The 21,867-nt window shown below is 46.3% G+C and overlaps 2 protein-coding genes and 1 long non-coding RNA gene across 5 annotated transcripts in view; 2 read left to right on the top strand and 1 right to left on the bottom strand.

Annotated features, from left to right (window-relative positions):
• Positions 1-6,606, bottom strand: part of GSS (glutathione synthetase) — a 28,822-nt gene extending 22,216 nt beyond the window's left edge. For both annotated transcript variants that reach the window (XM_058685384.1, XM_058685386.1), the window contains exons 1-2: positions 6,513-6,606; positions 3,425-3,559 (exon numbers count right to left, since the gene is read on the bottom strand). In XM_058685384.1, coding sequence (XP_058541367.1) covers positions 3,425-3,553 — 129 coding nt within the window. In that variant the 5' untranslated portion in view covers positions 3,554-3,559; positions 6,513-6,606. The remainder of the gene's footprint in view (positions 1-3,424; positions 3,560-6,512) is intronic.
• On the top strand, positions 2,821-4,063 carry LOC131485672 (uncharacterized). Its single transcript, XR_009248961.1, has 2 exons — positions 2,821-2,884; positions 3,139-4,063. It is a non-coding gene; the product is annotated as an uncharacterized LOC131485672 (long non-coding RNA).
• Positions 6,607-7,829: 1,223 nt separating the features above from the next.
• MYH7B (myosin heavy chain 7B) overlaps positions 7,830-21,867 on the top strand; it is a 42,500-nt gene continuing 28,462 nt past the window's right edge. Inside the window, exon 1 of one of the 2 annotated variants that reach the window (XM_058685375.1) lies at positions 7,830-8,597. The gene's annotated coding sequence lies outside the window, so the exon portion shown is untranslated. Of the gene's footprint in view, positions 8,598-14,416; positions 15,021-21,867 lie in introns of those variants that run through there. The other variant, XM_058685374.1, reaches the window with a different exon arrangement.

The following is a 21,867-nucleotide window of genomic DNA, read 5'->3' on the forward strand; positions in this document are numbered from 1 at the left end:
GATAAAGTTCATGTTCCTCTTCCTCCCAGTATCCAAAGCCTCTTGATTATCTGACTTCGACCTGTCTTCTGTCCCATATTCAGCTGCATTCTCTTGAACATTTTGTGCCTTTTCCTATTTTAGACCCTCTGTTATGCTGTTCTTTTCTATTTATTTTTTAAGATCTAGTTCAAATACAACTGATGAGTTGCTCCTTCGTCTAGGTGTCCCATACAGTTTCCTGAGAGAGGCAGTAAAGAATGGAAGTTCAGAGCATGAAGTCAGGTGGCAAACTCTTTGGGTTTGAATTCTGGCTTTGCCAATTCCACAACCATTTGAATGACCTCAGGCAAGTTACTTTACCTTTCTGGGCCTTGGTTTCCTCATCTCTGTTGTGAAATTTAAACGAGTTAGTGATTTCAAGCTGTTAGAATAGTGCCTGGCACATAGTCAATAATAAACAGTAGCTAATATTGTGCAGCAGGCTATCTATGTTTCCTCATAGAACTGACATTTAATTTTGTCTTGTGGCACATTCTCCAACTAGACCATGCGCTTTAGTGGCCAGAGTCTCTGGCTGACTCACCTGTGTCCTCAGTGTCTAGAATGGCCTGGCATAAAACAGGCACCTGACAAAGATTTGGACTGAAATCTCTTTCTCTTTCTCACATCCGTACACATACACATATTTCCTGTCTTTTTTCTTTTTGATGTTTATTTATTTATTGAGACAGAGAGAGAGAGAGAGAGAGAGAGAGAGCAAGCATGAGTGGTGTAAGGGCAGAGAGAGATAGAAACAGAGAGAATTCCAAGCAGGCTCCACACTGTCAGCGGAGAGCCTGACATGGACCTTCAATCCACAAACCCAACAGTGAGATCATAAGCTGAGCCAAAATCAAGAGTCGGACGCCTAACTGAGCCACCCAGGTGCCCCATTTCCTGTCTTTTTTCTCTGAATTGGGAATCTCACTGAGGACTATGCCTTTTCTAGGCTCCATTAACTTTCAGAAAGACCAAGTGTTGGACCTTCACACTATACCTATTGATTAATAGAACAAAAAAATCTTGGAGGGGAAAATGCTTAATCCTGGGTTCAGACAAACAGTTCACATAATGTAAAGTTCACAAAGCAAGCAATTATATTCCCAAAGCCAGAGGCAGACCTTCCACAATGTCAGCCTACCTTAGGTAACAGCCATTCTCATTCACTCAGGCCTCAGCAAATATTTATGAGTCTGGACTCTCCACCAGGCCCTTAACTTAGTAAAAAAAAAAGATGGTCGCAGCTCTTTAGTTACTCATATGGATTGTCACAAGGTATACTAGTAAGTAAAAAGAAAAAAGCAAGGCACAAAAGAGTTTGTCTAGGATGCTTCTTTGTGTAAACAGTAGGAAAAAGGAATATATACTTTTTTTGTTATGAGTAAACTATAGTAAACTATATGAAAGAATAAACAAAAACGCTAAAACACAGCTTGTCTTCAGGTCAGGAGAACCGGATGGCTAGGGAATATAGAAGAGAGGGTTAAACTGTAAACTCTATGTCCTTTGAATTTTGAACTATGACAATGTCTTACCAGTCACAAAATAAAAACTTTTTTTTTTTTTTTTTAAGGATGAGACTTTTAAAAAATGTGGTTTGGACTTAGCAGTTCTACTTTTAAAAGCATCAACCCTACAGAAGTACCCAAACAGGCGTGTATGTAGCTGTTCCCTATAATGCTGTTTATAATCATAAAACATTAGAAATCAGGGGTACCTGGGTGGCTCAGTCAGTTAAGTGTCCAAGTCTTGATTTCGACTGAGGTCATGATCTGACCGTTCATGGGTTGAAGCCCCTCATCAGGTTCTGCGCTGACAATGCAGAGCCTGCCTGGGATTCTCTCTCTCCCCGTCTCTCTGCCCCACCCCTGCTCAAGCTCTCTCTCTCTCTCAAATAAATAAACTTAAAAAAAAAAAAAGGGCATTAAAAAAACACGTTAAAAATCACCTAAACAGAGGAAAGTTAAAATGTGATTCATCTATATATGGAACACTGTATCCGAATGAAGCTAATCCTAATGGAGGGAGTTGTAAAGAGTTCAACCGCAGATTGTTAAATGAAAAACAAAAACACAATCACAAAATAATCTGCATGATCTGTGTGATCCAATTTGTGTTTTAGAAAACCATATATTTTGGGGCACCTGCCTGGCTCAGTTGGAAGAGCATGTAACTCTTGATCTGAGGGTCATGGGTTTGAGCCCCACATTAGATGTGGAGGTTACTTTAAAAAAAAAACTTAAAGGGGCACCTGGGTGGCTCAGTCGGTAAACGTCCAACTTTGGCTCAGGTCATGATCTCACAGTTCGTGAGTTCGAGTCCCCCGTCGGGCTCTGTGCTGACGGCTTGGAGCCTGGAGCCTGCTTCAGATTCTGGGTCGCCCTCTCTTTCTGCTCCTCCCACACTCACACTCTCTCAAAAATAAAAACATTTAAAAAAAAAACTTAAAAGAAAATCATATATTTCTTTATATACACATATATGTATATAAATGCACAGAGAAGGATGTACACAGACCAGTTGTACAGATATACTCCCCCTCTGCAGTGTGATTAGGTAGTCTTAAAAAATAATAGCTCAGGGGCGCCTGGGTGGCGCAGTCGGTTAAGCGTCCGACTTCAGCCAGGTCACGATCTCACGGTCCGTGGGTTCGAGCCCCGCGTCAGGCTCTGGGCTGATGGCTCAGAGCCTGGAGCCTGTTTCCGATTCTGTGTCTCCCTCTCTCTCTGTCCCTCCCCTGTTCATGCTCTGTCTCTCTCTGTCCCAAAAATAAATAAAAACGTGGAAAAAAAAATAATAGCTCACTGGACAAAGTGTTTCACATGAATTATCTTCTCATTCTCTTACCAACTTGAAGAGGCAGGTCCCATTATTATCCCTTTTTTTTTTTTTTTTTTTTTTTTTTAAATTTTTTTTTTCAACGTTTTTTATTTATTTTTGGGACAGAGAGAGACATAGCATGAACGGGGGAGGGGCAGAGAGAGAGGGAGACACAGAATCGGAAACAGGCTCCAGGCTCTGAGCCATCAGCCCAGAGCCCGACGCGGGGCTCGAACTCACGGACCGCGAGATCGTGACCTGGCTGAAGTCGGACGCTTAACCGACTGCGCCACCCAGGCGCCCCTATTATCCCTTTTTTATTCTATGAAGAAACTGCAGCTGAGAGAGGTTATGTAACTTACCTAATTCATACTAGAAACTCCAGACTTAAATTTTATGATTACTCTCAGCAGGCTTTTTACATATATCTAGAGATCAATTTTAGTTATTGAAAAAGATAAAATAAAGCAAAAAAGATGTCTCGACCTAAAGGAGCTGCTTTTAGCCTGGCAGGGACCAGAAAGTGAGCATTAGGATCCAGAGCAGTGTCGTCAGTGCTTGTGAGGAGGGGTCAGGGGCTTACATGGGAGGAACTGGGCTCCTGCAAGGTCCTCAGCAGCACTCCCTCAGCCAGGGCCCGGTCCACAGCCTGCCGTGCCAGCTCCTCCAGCTGCTGCTCATCCTGCAAGAGGCTCCCCCAGCCGGTGGCCATCCCAACCTGCAACAGGAGAGGGGAATGATTGGTGATGGGTTGCCTGGGGCCCACCCAGCAACCAATGAAACTGGCAGTGTGGTACAGGGGAGTGAACACTGGGTGGCAGCTCTCAACTTCCATGAGTGCAAAATGGAAAGCCTGACAAAGCATTTCCACTGCCACTCTCTTGGTTCCTAATACAATGATGGCATTATTCTTACAGTAAGGAAGTGGAATCTCAGACTGGTAAAACCTGGATTTGAACCCAGGTCTCAGGACTCCCAGCCCAGGCCTTTTACACTGGAGAAAGAGGCACTAATGTCATATGTGATTGGGGCAAGTTCCTTCCCCTCAGAGTTGCAGATTCTCTACCTGTGAAACAAGGGGTATGAGGTAGACCAGTGGTTTCCAAATCTGGCTAAATATTCTGGGGAGCCTGGTAAAGAATACGGATTCCAGGGCTCCACTCAGAGATTCTCATGCAAGAGGTCTGATGAGTGGAGGGAAGGGCTGAAGCTCTGTATTTTTTTTTTTTTAATTTTTTTTTCAACGTTTTTTATTTATTTTTGGGACAGAGAGAGACAGAGCATGAACGGGGGAGGGGCAGAGAGAGAGGGAGACACAGAACCGGAAGCAGGCTCCAGGCTCCGAGCCATCAGCCCAGAGCCTGACGCGGGGCTCGAACTCACGGATCGTGAGATCGTGACCTGGCTGAAGTCGGACGCTTAACCGACTGCGCCACCCAGGCGCCCCTGAAGCTCTGTATTTTTAACAAATTTAAAATCACTGCAAGAGAGTATTAATTCCCCTTCTAGCTCCAACAACCCAGGTCAGCAAATTTCAAATTATGTGGGGGGTGGGGGTAGGAGGATCCCTTTGTAGAATACTATGAAATGCAGATAAGGTGAACTCCTCCCTCACACTAAGCAGAAGCAAGCTCATTAGCAGGACATGATTACATTCCCTATATGGACATCTATCATCACAGCAGCAAGACAAAATATTTTTGAGAAATCACATTAGCAGAATAGAAATAACTGAAACCCAAGTGCCCAATGTAATAGGATGAGGAGTCCAACTGGCTGCCCAGAGACACACAGATATGAACCAACTAACACCTTGATACTAATTTTACAGCAGGCCTCAGGGATTTAAGAAGATCTGAATAAAAATCTGGAAACACCAGTTATTAATTTTGGTTTGCCCTACTGTCATTTGATTTTAGGAAAAGAACATGGCTACCCAGCTCAGTTGTCCCCAGAAAGGGAGCTAGAGAACAAGTAACAAACTGGAGAACAACATTCAGTTCCATCTCCTTCCCCTTATAACAAAATTGGTGCGAAACCAATTATGAAAATCTGTTGGCCTCAGCACAACGTTTTCAAAGAATGACCATGTAATTTCAAGAGGATCCTAACAACATTTCTGTCCAATGAGACACAGATAAGGGCTCTACGACTACAGAGTCATAGTAGAGCCCTGGGGTCAGTCAGATATGGGTTTGAACCCATAATATTACTTCCTTCATATATAAGGTCCCCATGTGAATTAAATGAGAAAAATCTGTGTGTAGTTCCTCAGCAGGGTTTGTAGCTCTATACATGGGAGCTTCTTTTTGGCTATACCCACTTTACAGGTGGAAGACTTGTCAGGAGGTCACACAGCAGGCTGGTGGCAGAGCCAGGACAAGAACCTATGACTGACATTAGAGCAATGGAACCCTCCATTAGCCCCCATCTCTTAACATCTCTGGGATTCCAGCATCTCTGCCTGCGGTTGGACTTTTGTCTACTTGGTAAACACTGAATGGCATCTACTGCCACGCCCTTTACTAGGTACTGAGGATACAAAGAGATAAAACATAAAGATAATCACTATGTAAAGTGCTGATTGGGCCCTTTGTTTTTCTCATTCTATAGTCTCAACCCTGTGGCTTTGTTTGTTTTGCTGAGGACATTCAAATCTATACTTTCACAGTGGTGCTTTCCTGACTTCCAAACTGTAATAACCAACTGCTTACTGGGAGTCTCCACAGAACCAGAATAGAATTTGTCGTCTCCCCACAAATCTGCTCCTCCTCTGATGAACCCCACTCAGGCACTCAAGACTTGTACACACTTCTCTCCAACACCCCAGTCTCCCCAAATCCTGTAGTTTTTATTAAATATAGATTGCTTTGAATTCCTCTTATTTGTCTCCACCTCCACTGTCAGATGCCTGTTCCAGCTACCATCATCTCCCTGGGCGCTAAACAGACTCAAGAGTGAGGTTATCCCCAGTAACCAAGATACACAAGCCTCTCTCCAGCTCCCAGGCTTGGCACGTGCTGTAGTCTCTTTTTGGAACACTCCCCACCACTCCTGACCAGCGTTCACGTGTGTGTTTCAGAAGCTGTCCCTGTTCTCCGCCCAGGGCTTCTACAGCCCATTAGTTGCCCCTGTACCATAGGAATTGTTGTGTATCTTGGTCACTTCTCTACCTCCAGCACCTACTACTGTATTCAATGAATGTTAAATGAATGGATGACGAATGAAAGACTGGGGCCAGATCTTAAAATGCGCAGAAGAAAACCCAGTCGGACTTTATCCTGAGGGCGAGGCCAGTGTCTGCACGAGGCTCGGGGCATAAACACCCGTCTCCTGCCCGGACTTGCCCCACTTCATGGGCCCGTTCACTCCCATTCTAGACAAAGTTTGGTTCTAATCGCTCCCAGTTTCTTTTTTTAATTCCGGCTCTGGCTCACTGGCACGGTGTCCCCGACACCGGCCCGATCTGGAATCAGGAGATCTGGGAAATCTGGGATCAACAATCACCAGCCCAACCCCCTCAATGGTCACCAGTTTCCCCTTCCCTGCAAAGGGCATGAGCTGCAACATCTCCTAGCCTTCAGGATTCCAATAGCTGGCCAGAACCCTCCCTCACATCCTCCCGAAGAAGCTTGGCCCTTGCCGGCCGCCGTTGCCTTTCCCCAACCTACTGGTTCGTCGTCCTGCCGCGCACGGTACTCAAGCCCCTCGCGCTGTAACCCAAGGTCTAGGGGGCGGGGCCTCGATGCGACCCAACGCGTTTGCGCAGACCGCGCCAGTGGGGTATAAAGGGCAGGGCGGGGGCGGAGACGTGCCTGTGGAGCTGGACGGCGACCGGGAAGGGTCAGTCCGTGCGTGAGCAGCCTTGGCGTTAAGGGTTCTTCGGTTGGATCCAGAGAGACAGGACTTGGGAAGGAGGGGAGGAGTTAGGCTGGGTCAGCGAGGAGTTACGGGTTTGCAGAGCTAGCAGGATGTCAGATCTGGTGACGTCCAGTGTAAGATGAGGAAACTGATACCCAGAATGGGGCAGTCACTACCTCAGGGACACATGGTGGGGGTAGGTGTGATAAGGGAGGCCCAGAAAAGGGACAGAGACCCCAGCGCAGGGTACCTTAGCACGTTAGGGGTCGAGCCAGTGTTGGAACCCAGGGTTCTGTTTTACACCCAGCTGAGTCCCATAAAAGCCCACCTGACTTCTCTAACCTCGGGACAGCTGCCGAAAAGCTGTAGAGGTAAAGGAAAGTATTTTCATTTTTCCAGCAATTTTTAAGTTGGGAATGTTGGAGGGTGACGCATTGTATATCACAATGCCCAATATCATTTGCATCAGGATCTGGGGCACTTTTTGAGAATGCAGATTCTTGATCCCTATTCTTATCTTACCTTTTGGCAGCCCTCCAGTTCTTTAACTGTTCCTTCTTTCCGGATTGTGATAGGATCTTCTCAATGTGAAGCACCTGATATGAATTTTTAAGTTAAAGTAACCTGAACTGATCAGTCCAAGCTCTGGGAAGTTAACCGTAACTAAGAGAGAACCCCAGCTTTCACATCTGATTAAGAAGGTAGACTGGTAAACAGTGCTTTTCTGGGGAATCAGGGAGGGCTTTGGAGTCTGGAGGGCTAGGTAAGAATGTGTAAGCAGTGAAAGAAGTAAGGGTGGAGTTAAGAGGCAGGAATGGGGACAGTGTTCCAAGTAGCAGGAACAGAAACCGCAAAGGCAAATAATCCAAAGTGTGGCTAGGCTCATTTTAGAGACATTGAGGAGTTTGATATAGATAGGAGGGCCTGGGAGTTGATCAGGCTGTTAGGAGCTCATTCTTGGCGAGGGAGCCTTGGATGCCAGGTTAAGAAGTTTGGCATTTTTCCAGTGAATGATGGGGAGCTAAGGATTTTTTTTTAAAAAAAAAGGTTTTTTTAATGTTAATTTATTTTTGAGAGAGACAGAGCGTGAGCAGGGGAGGGGGCAGAGAGAGAGGGAAACACAGAATCTGAAGCAGGCTCCAGGCTCTGAGCTGTCAGCACAGAGCGCGATGTGGGGCTTGAACTTACAGACCGTGTGATCATGACCTGAGCCCAAGTCAGACGCTTAACCGACTGTGCCACCCAGGCACCCCAAGCTGCCTAAGGATTTTAAGCAGGGGAAAGACCTGGTCGATTTTTTGTTAGGTGCTGGCTACAGTGTGGCAAATGGTTTGGAAGTGGGGAGACTAAGGCCAGAAAGCATGCTCAGAGGGAGTTAAGGTGCGTGGCAATGAGGAGATGGAGAGAAGGGGGCAGGTTAAAGAGACATTTAGGAGGGAGAACTACAACTAATTATAAATCAGTGGCCCAACCCAGGGGCCAGGATGTTTCCACCTCCTTAAATAAAGCTTGTACACCCTCTGTCTGCAGGACAGGCTGAGTCCTCCAGTCTTCTTGGGGGGAGGGAAGGGATAGGTGGTCTGGTTATGGGCAGGACAGTGTTTCCATGATGTCCTTCCTTTGTCTGCTTTTATACCTGAGGAAGAGCCCGAAGCAACAGTTACTATAAAAGGCCCCAGGTGGCAGGAAAAGTCCATCATGTTCACCAGGAACAAAGGAAACTATATCTAGTGCAACATGAAATTAAAATAAAAAATCATCACCCAGGGTTCTCTGCAGGTTCCCCTCCTCCAAGATGGGTGCCAAATGACGTGTATCAGGTGTCTATTGGTGAGACTTGGGGAAGATCCCAGACCTTAACAGCCCTCTGATTGAGTCCCCTCACTTTGTGGCAGGTAAGGTGTCTTTCTTCCCATTTTGTAGATGTGGCAGCTGAGTCTTAGAAGTTATGTGACTTGTTCAAGGGGACCTGGTTTGTGGTGCAGGGAGTAAGGTGTGGGAGTGTGAGGGGCTCTTGGCCAAGCATCTTACAAGTGAGGCTTTGTCTTTGTGCTCCCTTTGTCCTGAGGCTTTGCCCCTAAATCTTGGCATAACTGACTTCTTGTCATTCACATGTTTCCTTCTCAGATGCCATTCCCACCCCATCAATATATATATTTTTTTCACAGCTCTTACTAGTATCTGAAATTACTAATTTTGTCTGTTTCTCTCCACCATGTGAGTTCCATAAGAACAGGGACAATATCTGTCCTGTTCACCACTTTACCACCAGCACCTGGAGTGATATCTGCTCCATAGTAGATCGTCAATATCGTTTGCTAAATGATAGAAATAAGCTGGGGAGGGAGAAAGTCAGGGAAACCAACATAGGTGGAAGCTTAGGATGTTTTGGGTACTTTTCATAAACTACTTCATTTAATGCCCTCACAGCTTTTCAACGTAGGTACTGTATCTCCTTTGGGTAGGTAAGAAAACATGCCAAGTGAGGCCAAGTCAGTGGCTTGTTACTTTTGAGGTGATAGACTCCTTTGAGAATCTCCATTAGACACAATCTTTTGGTACACCGTGTGGAGGAATTCACAAACCTCCCTGAGCCCACTCGGGGGTCCCAGATCAAGGAACCCAGGATTGGGGAACTTGCCTGAGGTCTCTCTGGCCCCAAACCTTTGTTAGTTCCCCTCTCCACAGCAAGGTTAGATTCCATTTAGTGGACTACAGAGAGCCTCCTGAAGATTCTGTAACAGAGGGAGATTATGAGGCACTGAACCTTTGATGTGTCAGACCTGAGTTCAAATCCTGCCTCCAAAGCTAGCAGTGTAACTGTGGGCAAGACTTCTCACTTCTCTGAATCCCACTGCCCTCACTTTGAAAATGGAATCTATTTTTTTTCCCTAACTATAACTAATCTTTATTAATCTGTTCACCAAGTGCCAGGTATTTGGTTAATGGCTTTACAGTTATATCACTTTTTATGTGCCCTGACTTGCCAGAGATCATGCAGCCTCCCACGGTTAGCCACTGTGCTCCCACATGTGCACAGGCTTCCTAAAGCTGGCTTTTAAATCTGTTGCAGTCTCTGCTCTTGGGATTTGTGGGAACATTTGAGTCTGAATTCACTGAAAAGAGACTAGGAAGGCTGCACTGCAGTGTGAATGGAGGCCAGTGCCTTCAGTTGGTATGTGTCTTTCTCACGGTGAGGGCCTCTCTCCAAGCCCGTACTAGGCCTCTCAATTGGGACATCTCTGCCCGTCCCGGGGTCTGCGTTGCACATGGTCTGCTCTGTGCGTGCGTGGCTGCTGTCTCTTTTTAGCAGTGACATCACCCTGCCTGGTATTGTTGTTTATGGGGCTGTCTCCCCACCTGGCTGGGGGCCATTGCTTGGCCATTCGGTGGAATTCCTCTGTCTTCTAGCCCTAGTACAGACCTGGCCCAGCAGTGCTGCTCAGGAAATGCCTGTGGAATCAAAGTGAGGACTCTCCCATGTGTTGAGGATTTACTGTGTGCCAGGCCTGTCCTGGACACGTTATATGTGTTATCTCATTTACACCCCATGGTAATCCCGAGAGGGAGAAGTTACTGTCCCTCTTTTACCAAGAAGAAATAGAGACTCAGCTGGGCTTTGCATTAGGCCCACTTGCAGTGATTGATGACACCAGGGCTGACTCCAGGCCTGTGCTCTCATCGTGCATAAGCAGTTCTTGAAACTGTGGTCTGATAAAGGGGAGAGACACTCCTCAGCCCCCAGGACCCTCAGAGACTTTCTACTAACAAGATTCTAGTCCAGCTGTCATTTCATCCATGAGGAGGGGTGCCCTGCTGGCTCAGTCAGTAGAGCACGTGACTCGGGATCTCAGGGTTGTAAGTTCAAGCCCCAAGTTGGGTGTAGAGATTACTTAAAAAAAATTTTTTTAACGTTTATTTATTTTGGGGAGACAGAGACAGAGAACGAGCAGGGGAGGAACAGAGAGATGGGGGAGACACAGACTCTGAAGCAGGCTCCAGGCTCTGAGCTGTCAGCACAGAGCCTGACATGGGGCTCAAACCCATGAACTGTGAGATCATGACCTGAGCTGAAGCAGTCGCTCAACCAACTGAGCCACCCAGGCCCCCAGAGATTACTTTAAAAATAAAATAAAATAGGGGCTCCTGGGTGGTTCAGTCTATTGAGTGTCCAACTTCAGCTGATACCATGATCTCGTGGTTTGTAATTTCGAGTCCTGAATCAGGCTCTCTGCTGTCAACTCAGAGCCTGCTCCGGATACTTTGTCCCCACCTCTCTCTGCCCCTCCTCAGCTCATTCATTCTCTCTCTCTCTCTCTCTCTCTCTCTCTCTCAAATAAACATTTAAAATAAAATAATCCATGAGAAAACAGAAGCCCAGAAAGGAGAGATGACTTACTTACAGCCCTTCTTTTCCACTTACTGCTTATCCTTACCCACTTACTTTTGGACAGGATGGGATCTGATTTTACCCACCATTAAACCACCCAGGTAGCCCTGGTCCAGGTCGACACTCAGTAAATACTTCTAAATTTTATTTATGATGAAACATTAAGAAGGATATACAGATTAGTATAACAAACACCCGTATTCCCACCCCCCAGCTTATGAAGTAAAACATTGCTAATATAGCTGAAGGCCTCGTGTTCCTCCACAACTGTAATCCCTCAGGAATAAAGGCTCCCCTAAATTTGTTGTTTATTCTATGTAATTTTTTATTGAGCTATAATTCATATGCCATAAAATCCAACCTTTTTAAGTATACAATTCAGTGGTTATTAGTATGTTCACAAGATTGCACAACCAATACCACTCTCTAAGTCCAGAACTTTTCCATCACACCAAAAGAAACCCCAGACCCATTAGCAGTCACCTCCCCATTCCTCCACTCCAACCCCTGGCAGTCACTAATTTGCTTCATGTGTCTATGGACTTGCCTATTCTGGACATTTCATATAAACAGACTCCTGTAGGTGGCCTTTTGCGTTTGGCTTGCGTCACTTACCATTATGTCTTTAAGACTCATCCATGTTGTAGCGTGTACCAGTATTCCGTTGTATGGATACACCACATTGTGCACCTCCGCCAGTTGGTGGACATTTGGGTTGTCTCTACTTTTTGGCTATTATGAATGAAGGTGCTGTGAACATTCATGTACAGGTTTTTGTGGGGCTGTATTTAATTATCTTAGGAATAGACCGAAGAGTGGACTTGCTGGCTCGCAGGGTAATTCTATGTTGACCTTTTCCCCCCGCCCCAAGTTGTTTTTTGTTTGTTTGTTTGTTTGTTTTTTTAATTTAGGTAATCTTTATACCCCATGTGGGACTCCCAACTCACGACCCTGAGATCAAGAGCCACATGCTTTTCTGACTGAGCCAGCGAGGCGCCCCTCTCTATTGAACTTTTTGAGGAACTGCCAGACTGTTTTCCAGAGTGGCTGCACTATTTTACATTCCCACCAGCAATGTCTGAGAGTTCCAATTTTTACATTCTTACCACGTGTTCCTGCCTGGCTGTTTGATTCTGACCATCCCAGTGGGTGTGAGGTAGTGTCACTTGTTTCAATTTGCATTTCCCTAATGACTGATGATACTGAGCATGTTTTCATGTGCTTATCGGCTATTTGTTTATCTCCTTTGTCTATTCACATCTTTTGCCTAATTTTGTTTTACTTAAAAAATTTATTATAGCTAAATATACGTAAACTTTGCCATTTTAGCCACTTAAGTGTACAGTTCGGTGGCATTCGCATTGTTGTGCAGATATCGCCACCATCTGCTTCAGCAACTTTTTCAGCTTCCCCAACTGAAGCTCTGTACCCATTGAACAATAATCCCCCGTTCCCCTCTCCCAACCAGTCCTAGGCAACCACCATTCTACTCCTAAATTACTTTTTTTTAAGTTTATTTATTTATTTTGAGAGAGAGAGAGAGAAAGAGAGAGAGGGACCATGAGCAGAGGAGGGGCAGAGAGAGAGAGAGAGAGGGAGAGAGAGAATCCCAAGCAGGCTGTTTGCTGAGAGCATGGAGCCCGATGTGGGGCTCGAACCCACAAACTGCAAGATCATGACCTGAGCTGAAATCAAGATGCTTAACCACCTGAGCCACACAAGTACCCTTCCTAGACTGCTTTTTGACTCAGTTTCTCTTTCACTTAATAAAAGAGAGGGTGCATTTTTAATTTCAGTTATTTGTCTTTTTATTGTTGAGTTATAAGAATTCTTCATATATTCTGGATCTTAGACCCTGATCAGATACATGATTTGCAAGTAGTTTCTCCCATTCTCTGGATTGTCTTTTTGATATGTTGATAGTGTCCCTTTTTTTTTTTTTTTTCTTTTTTAATTTGAGAGAGTGCACAAGAGGGGGAGAGGGACAGGTGGGGGAGAGAGAGAATCCCAAGAAGGCTCCACACTCAGCATGGAGCCCAACACCGGGCTTAATTCCACAACCCTCGGATCATGACCTGAGCTGAAATTAAGAGTCAGACTGAGCCACCCAGATGCCCCTTGACAGTGTCCTTTGAAGTACAAATGTTTTTCATTTTGAGGAAGTCCAGTTTATCTGTTTTTCCTTTGGTGCTTGTGCTTTGAGTATCATATCTAAGAAACCATTGCCTAATCCAAAATCGTGAAGATTTGTACCTATGTCTTCTTAGAGTTTTATAGTTTTCACTCTTACATGTAGGTCATTGATTCATTGTTAGTTCGTTTTTGTATATGGTGTGAGGTAGGTCCTATGCATTTTTAATCCTTTTACTAGGTGTGTGTTTCTAAACATTATTTGATACAATTTTTTGTTTTTTGGACTTTAAATGGTAACATTGTTTACATTCTCATGCAGCTTGCTGTCACTTCAGTCTTATGTTGGGAGAGTCATCCGTTTGATCAGGGTAACTAGTTCATTTGTTTTCACTGCTGTATAGGTTCGCTGCATAAAAACCACACTTTATTTACCTTTCCTCCTGTGAATGGTCTCTTGGGTTGTGTCTAGTATTTTGCTGTTACAAATGATAAACCATCTAAAATGTGCCTCCTTGTGCAGTGTGTTGAAGGTCATGAGCATATTCAGATTTCCTAGATAATGCCAAATATCTCTTTTAAGTGGTTTTATAAATTTGCACTCTTGCCAGCAATGTATTAGAATTGCCCTTGTTGTATTAGAATTGTATCCTCAGTAAGACTCAGTATTGTCAGGCTTTTTTGTTTTTGCCAGTCTAGTGGGTGTGAAGTGACACTTTGTTGGCGTTTCCCAGATTAATAGCAAAGTTTCTTTTTCAGTAAATATTTGAATGGTTGGATAGGCAGGTGCACACAAAAGCAGAATAGAGGCAGCTCTTTGAGGAGATGACCCTGTGACCCTGCTTGTGGCTAGATGATGGCAGGGCTCTGGGCCTACACTGTGCTGGCTGTTATAGGGAGACTCTGGAGCTAGGAAGTGTTGGGTGAGACTGACAACCCTATAAATGGGAGAAGGCAATTGTCACCTTGACACCAGTAATGGGAGCCTCTCTCCAGGGGGAGGCTGTAGTCCTGCCCTTCCATTTCACCAAGAAGAAAAGGAGCTGGAAAGAGAGAAGGATCAGAATGGGGTCCCAGAGTCTAGGAATGACCTTTTTTTTTTTTTTTTTAACCTTCTCATAGTCTTGATATTGGTGGTATGTATTTCTCTTGTTTATTCTACTGAGTTTGGGAATGATGAAAAGGATAATAAGAAAAAGAATAGCAATGATCATTTATTAAACACTTATGTGTGAGGCATTGTGCCTTTTTTATGAGTATTATCTCACTTAATTCCAACGGAGTAGGTGCTATTAGTATTCCTGCTTTACAGATGACAAACAGGGTAACTCAAAGAGACAGAGTAACTGAGGGTTTTCACTCAGTCTGACTCCAGAACTTGTAAGCACTGTGCTATATCATTCGCCTGGCTCAGCTAAACCCAAGAGATCAAAGAAAGAAGAGGCTTTTCCAGGCCTGGGTGGGTGAGAAACATGAGTTATGAAATCCACTGGACCTGGTGTGGAAAGGGCAACAGGGAGCAGAGTGAGAGGCCCCCTGGAAAAGATGGTTCTTGAGAGGCAGGTGCCCCCAGCCCAGTGGACACGGCCCATTTAGCAGGCACTCATGGGCACCTCTTCTGTGCCAACTCCTGAGCTGGCTGCTGGGGTGCAGAGTGGGATCTGCCCATTTCCAGGTCTCAAGAAGTCCCTGGACAGATGGAACAAGAATTTGGAGGATGTGGGTGACCCTGGCCTCCTAGGATGCAGGTGATAAGATAGCACCTCAGACTGAGGGCTGTCCAGGTATCCTTCAACAGGTAAGATTTTAACAAACTGTGGCACATCCATAATATGGAATACTACTCAGTAACAGAAAGGAACACATCATTGATGTAGGCAACAACTTGGATTAATCTCCAGGGAATTATGCTGAGTGAACAAAGTGAATCTTAAAAAGTTACATACTGTATGATTTCATTTATGTAACATTTTTTAATTGACAAGTAAAAAAAAATTTTTTAATGTTCATTTATTTTTGAGAGAGAGAGAGAGAGAGAGAGAGAGAGCGAGCATGAATGAAGGAAGGGCAGAGAGAGAGAGAGAGGGAGACACAGAATCTGAAACAGACTCCAGGCTCTGAGCTGTCAGCACAGAGCCTGACTCAGGGCTTGAACTCGGTAACCGTGAGATCATGACCTACGCCAAAGTCGGACTCTTAACCAACTGAGCCACCCAGGCACCCCTGAATTGACAATTTTAGAAATGGAGAACAGATTGGAGGTTAATTTTGGATGGGTTAAGGATGGGAAGGAGGAGGGTGTCTTGTTGTTGGAACTCTTCAGAATATTAACTGTAGTGGTGGATCTGTGAACATATACAGGTGATAAAATTGTATAGAACTTAATACACACACACACATACACACATGTATATGTAAAACTGGGAAAACTTGAATGAACTTGGGGGATAGTATCAATGTCAATACAGGTGATCTCTCTGTATTGTTTCTTATAATTGTGAATATGTAATTACCTAAAAGAAATTTCAATTAAAAAATGAAATTTAAGGCCCAAAGTATTGGCAGGACAATAGAGATATTTGTAAGACAGCATTCTCAACCCACATAAAAAATCCTGAGGGCTAGGGCGCCTGGGCGGCTCAGTTGGTTAAGCATCTGATTCTTGATCTCGGCTCAGGTCAGTGCAGAGCTTGCTTGGGATTCTTTCTCTCTGCCTCTCCCCCACTTGCATGTGCATATGCCCCCCCTCCAAAGAAATAAATAAACTTAAAAAAAATCCCGAGGGCTATGTGCAAGGAGGCTTTTTGCCCTTAAGTTAGCAAAGTCCAGCTCCACAGAGAGGTGGGCAGTATTCCCTGAGATGTGGAGGAGTGCAGGGTCACCCTAAACACTTCAAGAGACCCAGGGTAGACCCATTGGGTTGGTTTCTGAGCTTAATTCTTTGAGTCTCTCTGTCCTTCACCTCCTGAACTGACACCACTATCATAAGGGCAAGGGCAGAGCCACAAGCCACTCCCACCCCTCCCACTCCACCTCTGTTTGGTCTTCTGAGAAGGACAGATGTTCCTTCTTCATTCTCTACTCCACCAGGTTGCCCCTCCCCTGGGATGTCCTGTATCAATTGTTAACGAACTCTCTGTGCCTCCTCCATGACTGTCTCCTCTACTAGACAGACTCCTGGACCTTGGGAACAAGACCAGAACCAGTCACAATCTGGGGGGCATCAGAGAGTGTTTGTTATACTCAACTAAATGGGAAGTTGACCCTGGCTGAGATAAACCTGTTCTGATCCTGAAATCCTAGGGAGGGCCTGGACTGTGGCATAGGATTTGGGGGGTAGTATGGCTGTGGTCTTACAAGATTCTGGGACTTTGTTTCCACCTGGTAGGCCCACTAGGATATCTCTTCCAGAATGTTGGCTGCCCTGAACACTGCTTCAAATTCTGTCCCCAGAATGGGAGACCCAAGGCTCCTCCACTAGACTACCCCAACATACATGTACTCACAGGGATCATGTGTTCACATTGCTGACCTCTTACTTTGGGATAAGCACTTTGGTTTCTTTATTTCTCTCAGCAACATTTATGAGGTATTCTTTATATATCCATTTTGCAGAGAAGGAACCCAAGGCTCAGAGAGGTTAAGTAACTTGCTCAAGGTCACTTAGCTTGTAAGTAGCAGAGCAAGGACTTGAAGAGGCATTCCTAATGTGTGCCAGTCTAGTGCCTGCAGGTGCAAAGCTGAAAAAAAGAAACATCACTGACTTTATGGAGCTAATGATAAAATCACCAAACATTTATATGTGCTTATGTATGGCACTCAGAGGCTAAGCTCTTTATATACATTATATAATTGACTCTGCTTTACAACCAAATGAAATAAGGTTATGCCCATTTTACAATGGAAATTGAAGCTCCAGGAGGAAAAGAGACCTGCTCAAGGTCACATAGCAAGTAGAATACAGACCTGGACAGTCTGCTCTAGAGCCAGTGCTATCAGACCCTCTTCTGCCATCTCTTCCCTAGACCTATTTTTGGCTTTTTCCCTCCTCTGTACACAGGCCCCCTCCATGCTATTATTTCTGCCCTCCCTTCACCCCAGCTCTTCTGTCTAGCCTGTGTCCATAGACCCATTCATATTCTAAGCATAGTTTGGAACCTGTGGTTGGGCCAGAATATCTATCAGCACGATGATACCCCTCACTCTGACCCTTTCTGTTCCACCCAGCTGCCTGGCAAGGGGAGTCTTGTGGGAGACTACTACCCAGTCCCCTCACCTACCTGTGGTGGCCGGAATATGTGTGGCCTCTGCAGTGCAGAGGATAGAGCAGCAGGATGCCCACACCTGGCAGAGAGGCCAGCACACCAGGGGGTGCAGGTAGCACTGGGCCTGTCAGTGCTAGTGGTTCTGGAGGCTAATATGAACAGCAGCAACTGCTGGCATTATCTAGTCTCTAAGAATAGCTTGGGCTGAAGAGTTGGGGTCTGGGGCCAGGGAAGAGGGCAGGAGCCTGTTTCCACCGCCCCTGCCACCTCTGCTGCTGCTTGGCCTAGAAACTGGAAAGCCTCCCTTCTGGCTTACCATTTGCTCTGGGATGGTTTTGCATGGATGTGTCTTGCCTGCTATTGGGCTGGAGGAAAGAGGGTGACCCATAGACTCAGACCCAGGGCTGAGGTCAATGAGCCCACACCCTGAGGACTGGCCCTCACCAGGCCTTCCCCATTGGCATAGAATAGGAGCTTGCTTTTTCAAGGATCATGTTGGAAGTGAATCTTATTCATTTAGCGAATCCTTAAGAACTAGGTAATATATACCCATGATTCAAAATTCAAAAGTATAAAAGGGTAAGCAAGAAGAAAATCAGCCTCCCTCCCTTCCCTAGCCCTCAGCCGCCTATTCCCCTCTCCAGAGGCCACTGCTCTTACCAGCAAAGGTGGTCCCTCCATAGGTAGGCACGTAAATACGTGACTCTTCTATCCCCCCATTTTTGCATGAGCGATAGCACATCCCATCCATTCTTCTGCCCCTTGCTTTTTTCACTTAATGATATATGTTGTAAAGAACAGTAATTTACTGAGTCTTTCCTCTGGCATGCACTATTGTAACTAAGCACTTCAGATGTTATAACTCATATAATGTTCATCAGAATCCTGTGTTGTGGTAGGTCTTTTTTACGATTTTCCATTGTTCAGAGGTTAAATAATTTCCCAAGATTTCAGAGCTGGTAATTGGCAGAGCCAGGATTCAATCCCGGGCAGTCTGACTTTAAGGTGTTCTTCATCACTACCCTATACTGCCTCTCATGCTTGAGCCCTGTCACTACATAGCACCCCCTTACTCTCCCTAAGGGCCAAGGTAAGAAATGTATATTGAGAGACGCCTGGGTGGCTCAGTCAGTTAAGTGTCCAACTTTTGATTTCGGTTCAGGTCATGATCTCACAGTTTTGAGATCTGGCTCTGCCTTGGGCGTGCAGCCTATTTAGGATTCTCTTTCTCCCTCTCTCCCTCCCCTGCTCTCACGTGTGTGCACGTGCTCTCTCTTTCTCTCAAAAAAAAAAAAAATATTAAAAAAAATAAGAAATGTACATTGAACACTCACCATGGCCAGGTTCAGGCTGGGATACAGCAGAGAATAAAAAAGATTAGGTCTGGGGCGCCTGGGTGGCGCAGTCGGTTGGGCGTCCGACTTCAGCCAGGTCACGATCTCGCGGTCTGTGAGTTCGAGCCCCGCGTCAGGCTCTGGGCTGATGGCTCGGAGCCTGGAGCCTGTTTCCGATTCTGTGTCTCCCTCGCTCTCTGCCCCTCCCCCGTTCATGCTCTGTCTCTCTCTGTCCCAAAAATAAATAAACGTTGAATAAAAAAGATTAGGTCTTTGCCCTCACGGAACTGGCACCCCAGTGTCCACACGTGTCTGTCAACCAAAGCAGGAAGAGGGAAACACACGTCACACACACCCACATGTCCAAGTACAGGCCTGCTGTTTGCACACACTTTTCTCCCTTATCCACTGATCGTTTACTCACACAGCCTCTGAGCTGAAAGGCCTTCTAGCCCAGAGCTATAAGTGGAACATGGAGGTCCACACAGAGATAGATACTTACAAGAGATCACGATGTGGGCCTCGTGATTCTCATCCCCTGCCCCCTAGGATCCATTTCAGCAAGTCTGGTGGGGGGTGTCTATAATCCAGGGCCCAGCCATTGTTTGAAGTTGGGAACAATTGAAGGGCAAGGGAGCTATAGATAGATCCACAGCTGCTGTCACCTGTTCCAGCCTGGGCGTTGGGCCCGAGCATTGTCTACATGGGGGCACTCTACCAGTGAGGGCCCACTGGGGGTGGGAGGTTGGCCCAGTCCAGCCCAGCTCTAGAGAGACTGAGTCAGAGGTCAAGACAAAGAAATACAGAGTCTCAGAGGGCAGAGAATGACAGGGTGACAAAGAAGGACCAAGACCCATGAGAGATACAAGAGACCACCTCATGCTAAAAACACAGAGACTGGTTGGGAGTGTGGGCAGAGGCAGAGAGAGAGCTATCTAGACAGTGAGGGCCTAAGGCAAAGATTGAACTCCAGGATACAACAAATCACAGCCCCAGACCAGAGCCTGTGCTAGGGTCCAGACCACTTCAGTCCAGCATCAAGGCCTTTCCGTCCATCTGTTTATCTCCAGGAGGGTGACACATGCACATTTCTCTCTGGGGCAGCCACACCCCAGATTCTTCTAGGGCAGTCTGAGGTAGGGCAGTCAGGAGTGATCCAGGAGGCCCCTGGGGTCTCTTAAAGGGAGAGTTTGTGCTGCTGAGTCTGTATCTAACTTCCCTCCCTCTTGATGCAGCTCCTTTGTCCTTTGTGAGGATGGGGGACAGCTGGTCCCCCCCCCCCACCTCCCCTCCCACCAAGTAACCTTTTACCACGTTGAGGCATCTCTCCTCCGGATAAACACCCCTGATGCCTTTTGGCAGCCCTCATCCTATTTTCTGCTCAAGCATCAGAGCCGGGGCCCACTCGGGCTCTCTGCAGCTGCCCAGGGCCCCAGGAGGGGGACAAGCCTTGGATGAGCAGGGGCCCCCCCACCCACAGGGTGCCAAGGGGAGGGCCCCCCTCTAGCGCCTCACTGCTTTGCTTTTGGACTGTTATGGCAGCCACCTCCTAAGTAAGTCTTCCTGCCACCGGTCTCGCCCCTTCAGTCCATCCTCCACACCAGCTGCCACCGGGATCTTGTGAACACATAAATCTGACCATGCTGTCAAATGTCCTTGCTCAGAGCTCTTTGATGAGAAACATAAAATACAAATGCCTTTGATGGCTCCCCAACTCCTGCAGGAGAACGCTAAACCCTAATCTGGCTTCTGAGGCCGTTCACAGTCTAATCCCAGCTGCTCCACCTGGCCTCCCTTCCCTGTGTGCCTCCCGTGGCCAAGCCTCCACCTGTGTGACTGCTCTGGCCTTGGAGTTAGGGCTCATGCTCTGTGTCCCCTCTCCTCTGCCTTTGGTGCCCTCCTCTCACCTGGACGACCACTGCCTCCTTGCTGCTCTGCCTGCAGCATTCCAGTCCGTTCTCTGTATGGCAGTCAGGGTGGTCATCATTAAACCTCAGACCACTTACTCTCTTGCCCCGACAGCTTCTCGCTGTTCTTTATATAATAGAGTCCAGAGTCCCTTTCAAATCCTACAAGACTCAGTGATCCAGCTCATGCCTACCTATGTGACCCTACCTTAAAAAACTCTCCCCCTAGGGGTGCCTGGGTGGTTCAGTCAGTTAAGCATCCACCTCTTGGTTTTGACTAAGGTCATGATCTCAGTACTCGTAAGTTCAAGCACCGGATCCGGCTCTGTGCTGACAGCATGGAGCCTGCTAGGGATTCTCTGTCTCCCTCTCTGTCTGCCCCTTCCCTGCTCACACACTCTCTCTCTGTCTCAAAAATAAATAAACATTAAAAATAAAATAAAACTCTCCCCCTGTTCCCACTCCAGCGGCACTAGCATTGTGATGGCATCAAACGCACCATGCTATTTTCTGCCTCACAGCTTTTGTATTTACTACTACTTTTGCTCAGAATGTTCTTCCTCTGGCTCTTTGTGTGGCTCCTTCTCGTCCCTCAGGTCTCACCTTGAATGGCACCTCTTCAGAGAGCCCCACATCCTTGACCAACTTGAGTACTGTATACCCCACCCCCATGACCCTCCACCGCGTTACTGTAGTGCCTTTATATCCTGTGCCACGATCTTGAATTACCTTAGAAACTGTATCTGCTTGTTCATTGACTGCCGCTCTATAAGGGAAGGGACCTTGTTGTCATGCCCCTCTCCTTGTCCATCTGGGTGTCAGACTTGCTCTTGTCCTTCACATCCCTCCATTCTGACATCTCCTGTGGGTGTCTTTCTTTTCCTGGACAGAGAGTATTGGGTTCCCATCCTGGACACAGAATAGAAGGCACCAGATGCATGTTCACCTGAATCTATGTGATCCTCCCAGCTGAGGTAGCATTTTAACAGAGTCCTTCAATGTCTTTATCAAGGATTTCCAGGGACTGAGGAGCATTGGTGACAGATACATTTCCGGTTGGGGCTGGCTCCCAAATCCTATCTTCTCTGTCTCCCTACCTGCCCTTGCTTTCTCCAATACTCAGCTCCTCCAGTGGCATT

The sequence above is a fragment of the Neofelis nebulosa genome, chromosome 9, assembly GCF_028018385.1.
Source record: "Neofelis nebulosa isolate mNeoNeb1 chromosome 9, mNeoNeb1.pri, whole genome shotgun sequence".
Classification (NCBI taxonomy): Eukaryota; Metazoa; Chordata; class Mammalia; order Carnivora; family Felidae; genus Neofelis; species Neofelis nebulosa.